The 6,911-nt window shown below is 41.8% G+C and overlaps 1 protein-coding gene across 1 annotated transcript in view; it reads left to right on the top strand.

Annotated features, from left to right (window-relative positions):
* CAPZA2 (capping protein (actin filament) muscle Z-line, alpha 2) overlaps nucleotides 1–6,911 on the top strand; it is a 50,593-nt gene that overhangs the window by 8,932 nt on the left and 34,750 nt on the right. The window contains exon 3 of the mRNA XM_014548923.1: nucleotides 1,742–1,793. Coding sequence (XP_014404409.1) covers nucleotides 1,742–1,793 — 52 coding nt within the window. The remainder of the gene's footprint in view (nucleotides 1–1,741; nucleotides 1,794–6,911) is intronic.

The raw sequence follows: 6,911 nt of genomic DNA, 5'->3' as shown, positions 1-6,911 counted from the left end.
AGGCAGCTGATCGATGTTTCTCTCTCATCAATGTTTCTAACTCTCTATCTCTCTCCCTTGATCTCTGTAAAAAAAAAAATCAATAAAATATATTTTTAAAAAATATATATATATCTGTATATTTTTATTGATATCAGAGAGGAAGGAGGAGGGAGATACTGATTTTTAGGGAGAGTGGACCCCGAGGGGTCCAGGATTGCGAGAGGGCAGGTCTCTGGTGACGCACCCCAGAATCGGGCTTCCTCCTCTCTGGTTCTGGAGTGCGTCACCCTAGAGCTGCCGCTGCCAAGTCACCGCAGCTCAGCAGCTCCTGCGTTGAGCGTCTGCCCCCTGGTGGTCATTGCGCATCATAGCTACTGGTCTGACAGTCAGACGGTCACTTAGCCTTTCATATATATACTAGGGGCCTAGTGCACGAATTCATGCACCTTGAAAGGAACTGTGGGCCATGAGGCTGTGGTAGGCACAGGGGCGGATCTTGGCCCATCCTCCATGCCCCTGCCTGGCTCCTCCCACCTCGGTCCCCGGCCCCCTGTCTGCCGGCGGCCCCACTCACACCCGCTGATGGCACCAAGTGATCAGGACCAACGCCAAGCACTGGCAGCAGGTTTGAGCAGCAGCTCTGGCGCCAGCAGTGGGTGCGAGCAGGGCTGGCGCCAGCAGCAAGTTGGAGTGCTGGGCGAGACCACGTCATGTGGGAGCAAAGAATTTCAGTAACCACCAGAGGTTCGCCCCAATGACAGCGACTGATGCCCCGCCTGGGTCTGGCGCCCCTGCTCACCTGCTCCCACATCCTGCTGCGGCCGAACAACCACCATGTTCTGCGCACGCCCCCTGGTGGTCAGCGCACATCATAGCAACCAGTTGTTCGATTCCGGTTGTTCTGCCATTCAGTCTATTTGCATATTAGCCTTTTATCATATAGGATAGATACTGCTTGAATTTTCCAATAAGTATTATTTTTAGTATGTTTTAATGATTAATAGGCTAATGTCTGCATAATAATTGAGTATAAAATTAGGACAGAGTTAATCTTTTGTTTAAAGATGCTCTCAAGTCAGAAATGCCTACTTCTGCACTCTACTCACAAGCTGTTTCTTGTTTAATCACATTTCTGTAGAGTAAATTCATTTGAAACTCATGATAGTATTGTCTATCAACGGTTCTCAACCTGTGGGTTGCGAACCCTTTGGCGGTCGAACGACCCTTTTACAGGGGTCGCCTAAGACCATCCTGCATATCAGATATTTACATTACGATTCATAACAGTAGAAACATTACAGTTATGAAGTAGCAACGAAAATAATTTTATGGTTGGGTCACAACATAAGGAACTGTATTTAAAGGGCCAGAAGGTTGAGAACCACTGGTAGAGGCATGGTGCTCAGTCCTTTGCAGATCTTACTACACCGTCTTTTTGGTATAGCCTATCTCCACTTTAGTTCTTTGGAGATACATTACAGTCTGCCTTCATTGACTAATAACTTATATTTCTATTTCATTTCCTCTTCTGTTTCCTAACCAGTTTTAAAATTAATACCATGATGTGTTTTGTGGTTATTTTGGCCTTCAAAGTGATATTTTTTGTTTTTCTGCTTATTTTGGCTGTCAGAGTGACATTTTGATGTTGCTTTCATCTTGAGGGGGCACTGTTAATATGTGACCAAAATAACCACATTCATTGCAAAAAATTTCAAACATAGAAAAATAGTAATGTAGAAACATTGTGTTTGTTTTTCAGATGTCCGGTTACTGCTTAATAATGATAATCTTCTCAGGGAAGGAGCAGCCCAGTAAGTATTATTTTCTATATATATAAAAGCTTAAGTGACCAAACGACTGGTCGTCCGATCGCTATGACGTGCACTGACCACCAGGGGTCAGACGCTCAACACAGGAGCTGCCCCCTGGTGGTCAGTGCACTCCCACAGCCAACCTCCCATGGCCAGCCAACCTCCTGTGGTTCTTCCCTCCGGCCAGCAGGCCAACCTCTCGCGGTCCCTCCCCCAGGCCAGCCGGCCCTGATTGCTGGCCAGGCCAAGGGACCCCACTCCTGCATGGATTTGTGCACCGGGCCTCTAGTATATTTTATTAACCTAGTAAAAGTGACTTAGAAAAAATGTTTCCAGGCCAACCTCTCGCGGTCCCTCCCCCAGGCCAGCCGTCCCTGATTGTTGGCCAGGCCAAGGGACCCCACCCCTGCAGGGATTTGTGCACCAGGCCTCTAGTATATTTTATTAACCTAGTAAAAGTAAGTGACTTAGAAAAAATGTTTTAAAAGTGGTTTTTAAACACTAATCACTGAAATAGATATTTGCTTATCAAGTTCAAGATATATATGTATAATTATATGTATGTACTAGGCTAGAAAAAAATTCTTTTTTATCACAGAGAGACACAAAGACACAATTATAACATGAAATTCTCTATTCATTGTGTGTTTGGAAGTGGCTTACATACTCAAAACTATTTTTGTCTTTTGCAAAGTTGGATAAAATTATTTTAGAATCTTCTATTTTAAAAATTGTGACTGCTTTCATTTTTATGCAGGTATTACTTTTGTTATACCTGTATGTTTAACCCTAATAAAGAATTTTGAGGGTTAGGAGATTTTATTCATCCATAAATATCTAACACTAGAGGCCCGATGCACAAAATTCATGCAAGAGTAGGCCTTCCTTCCCCCGACTGCCGGCACCGGCTTCCCTCTGGCACCCAGGACCCGGGCTTCCCCCTGGCCACCGGCAGGCATCCAGGACCTGGGCTACCCTTACAGCCCCGGCTTCATCCGGTGCTGGGGTCCAACCCTGTCTGGAAGGACGTCCAGTCTGATTAGCATATTAAGCTTTTATTATTATAGATAGTACCTGACACATATTTACTTAAAATACTTACTGGATTTGTGAGTGATTCATGGAACTAGCAATTCTAAATCCCAGTTCATCATCTTTGAACTAATTATCAAAAAAATGACTTGTCATCTCTGTCTTAGGATTTCAGAGAAATGATTGACTCTCTTTCCCATAGCCACCTTCTAAAATATGGTTGGAAAACCCATACTTTTGGCTAACCAACTCCCATTACTCATTTGAAAATAATGAAATTAAACAGATTTTTAGATGCCTTGCAGTTTAGAATCTATCTATTTACCTACTTTCATCCTAGTGTACTGTCCAATGTATGAAATCCTAATGAGGGAAATTTGCTCTGATTTTCTATTTGTAACATTTGAAGGTTTTATCAAGTAAAACTGCCCTTTACAGTTTAATCCTAATGAAGGTAGAGGTTCAACAGATTCCTTGGACCTATCTGATTTTGCTTCTGATTAAATTCCTGTTATTTTTTTATAGCCATTTTTATTTTTTATTATGGGAAAAATATAATATAAAATTTTACCTTTTTTAATTTTATTTTTCAATTACAGTTTATATTCATTATAATTTTGCTTTAGTTTCAGGTATACAGCACAATGGTCAAATAATCATATACTGTACTTTAGAAAGTGATCCCCTAGATATTTCAAGTACCCACCTGGCACCGTACATAGTTATTACAATATTATTGACTATATTCTCTATCTTGTACTTTATATCCTCATGACTTTTTTTGTAACTACCAATAATGTTTATCTTTTTAACCACTTTTAGGTGTACAGTTCTCTGGCATTAAGTACATTCACATTGATTGTTGTCTAATCATTACCATCATCTGTCTCCAGAACATCTTTCATTATCTCAAACCAAAACTCGGTACCCATTAAACAATAATTCCCCATACTTCCCTGCCCCCAGCCCCTGGCAGCCACTGTTCTATTTCCTGTCTCTATGAATTTGACTTCTCTAGGAGCCTCATATAAGTGGAATCAAACAGAATTTGTCCTTTTGTGACTGGTTTATTCTACTTAGCATAATGTCTTCAAGGTTTATTCATGTTGTAGCATTTGTCAGAATTTCCTTCCTTTTTAATGCTGAAACTATATATTACATTTTGTTTATTCATTCATCTGTCAGTGGAAATTTGGGTTGCTTCCACTCCTGTTAATTATTATATTAAAACTAGAGGCCCGGTGCACAAAAATTTGTGCACTCAGGGGTAGGGGGGGCGTCCTGGCCTGTGCCCTCTCACAGTCTGGGACCCCTCGGGGGTGACCAGGAAGGAGGAGGGAGATACTGAGGCTCCCAGCCTCTTTTTTGTTTCTTTTTGTTTTATTCTGGGATTTATTTACCTTCTATAGCTGTCACTAGAGCTGAGAGCCCGCTCCAGCTCTGAGGCTGTTGCCGGCTGAAACCAGGTATCTGTGTTTGTTTAGCTTCTATAATTGCAACATTGTTGCATCCGGAGCTCAGAGCTGAGCTGCGGCAGGCGGGGAACCTTGGCTTCCTCCATCACTGGAGCAAGCAAGCCTCCTGCTCGCTTCAGCTCCATGGCTGCCGGCCGCCATCTTTGTTGGCAGTTAATTTGCATATCCTGCTGATTAGCCAATGGGAAGGGTAGCGAAGTTATGGTTAATTACCATGTTTCTCTATTATTAGATAGGATGCTTTACAGAAATCAGTTTACTTTATATCTTTGACTTTAATTATTAGCTTCTGAGTGAATAGCCACTCTCTCTCCTAGTTCTTTAAACCTTAAGTTATGTGTATATTCAAGTAAAATTAACTTTCTCTCTAATACCATATAGCATGTTGACAAAAGTCTTACGAGAGTAAGAGTAAAATCTTTACAGCATTTTATGAACTTTCAAAGTAAACTTCCTCTGAGCTCTCTATGGTAAATAAATTTGTCCGTTGTTTCAGCTAGGGGCAAAAATTAGTAATTTTTTTCCCCCCCAAGTTAAAAAAATGAGAAACTTGATTTGTTTAAGGACAAGAATTTTTTTTCCCTGGCAGAATATGGGTTAGGGAGGGTCAGAGAAATATTACTATATAAGTGGTATGAAATAGTCATATATTTGTTTCAAAAATAATCAAAGTATTAAATTTTAGTTGTCCAAAGAAGTCTTTATCTGTTGATTATTGTTACATTTAAATTCAATAACTTGGCCCAACCAGCGTTGATCAGTAGTTGAGCATCAGTCTATGACTGGAAGGTCAAGGTTCAGTTCCCGGTCAGGGCACATGCCCGGGTTGTGGGCTTGATCCCCAGTGTGGGGTATGCAGGAGGCAGCCTATCAATGATTCTTTCTCCCTCTCCCTTCCTCTCTGAAATCAATAAAATATATATATTTTTTAAAAAATTAAATAACTTGGATTTGTTCTAAAAAAAATTGGCGTGTGTTACATTTCTCTTTTATTATGAACCAAATTTCAGGGACAGTTTTGGTCCATATTTCAAAGATACATACATTGAAATGCCTGATAGTCTAATTTTTTTTTTAAGAAATGGAGTCTGTGAGGACATGAATAACTAATGATAAAAGATGTTTATATTATAAACTCAAGGAGAAAAATATTAACACCTTTAGTAGAAACTAGATTTTCTTCCATGTGGTTACACTCTCAGTAAATGATTGTTAACCAGTTGTACAAATTGAGAAAATATTGATTCTTTTTGTTGACTTCAGTAGTTTTCTTGGTACAGAATATCTCAAAGTAAATATTTCAGTTTATTTTATAGACATTTGATAACTGTAAATGCAGAAATACACCCTTGAGTCAGTGATTTTCAACCTTTTTCATCTCATGGCACACATAAACTAATTACTAAAATTCTGCAGCACACCTCGAAATAATATTTTTTCGATCTGACCAAAAAATAGTTAAAATTTTGATTCATTCACATTGGTCAACTATTGTTGTATTGGCTGTTGTCATTTTTTTATTTGACAACCTAAGGGAAAAGAGGTGAGTACCCCTGACTAAAAAGCCAGGTATTGCATGTTTTAAAAATTTTTGCAGCCCACTGGTTGAAAATCACTGTCTTAAATCATTGTTTGACTTTGGAAAAATATTACTCTGGTTCACAGTGTTCTTTCTGTGAAGAAATTTTCAAGCAAAAGTTGTGTTACCTCTATTTCACTGGGCTTGGTTCTGAATTACTTTTGAAATAGCTTCAAACCTATTTCACCCTCAGAAGATCATTTATCACTTATCATTGAGGCTGTCCAAAACTACATAAGCTTGGAAAGCATTGTTAAAACATTTATAATAGAACTAGAGGCGCGGTGCACAAAAATTTGTGCACTTGGAGGGGGGGGTCCCTCAGCCCAGCCTATGCCCTCTTGCAGTCTGGGACCCCTCTGAGGATGTCCGCCTGCTGGTTTAGGCCCGCTCCCTGGGGGATCAGGCCCAAGCTGGCAGTCAGACATCCCTCTGGCAGCCCGGCAGCCCTCGGGGGATGTCCACTTGCCAGCGGGGTGCAGGCCTAAGCTGCAGTCGGACATCCTTAGTGCTGCTGAGGAGACGGGAGAGGCTCCCACCACCACCGCTGTACTGGCAGCCATCAGCCTGGCTTATGGCTGAGCAGAGCTCCCCCTGTGGGAGCGCACTGACCACCAGAGGGCAGCTCCTGCATTGAGCGTCTGCCCCCTGGTGGTCAGTGTGTGTCATAGTGACCAGTCATTCCCAGTCGTTCTGCTATTAGGGTCAGTTTGCATATTATCCTCTTATTATATAGGATAGAGGCCTGGTGCATGGGTGGGGGCTGGCTAGTTTGCCCTGAAGGGTATCCCAGATCAAGGTGGGGGTCCTGCTGGGGTGCCTGGCCAGCCTGGGTGAGGGGCTGATAGGTGTTTTCAGGCTGGCCACACCCCCTTTAGGGTGGAGGGTCCCCACTGGGGTTCCTGGCCAGTCTGGGTGAGGGGCTGAGGGCCATTTTTAGGCTGGCCAAGCCCCCGGCGATGGAAGCTCCCAGCCTCTCCTTTTTTTCTGTTGTTTTTTTTTTTATTTTTATTCTGAGATTTATTTACCTTC

The sequence above is a fragment of the Myotis brandtii genome, unplaced genomic scaffold, assembly GCF_000412655.1.
Source record: "Myotis brandtii unplaced genomic scaffold, ASM41265v1 scaffold529, whole genome shotgun sequence".
NCBI lineage: Eukaryota > Metazoa > Chordata > Mammalia > Chiroptera > Vespertilionidae > Myotis > Myotis brandtii.
This window is presented reverse-complemented; position numbering and strand designations above follow the sequence as displayed.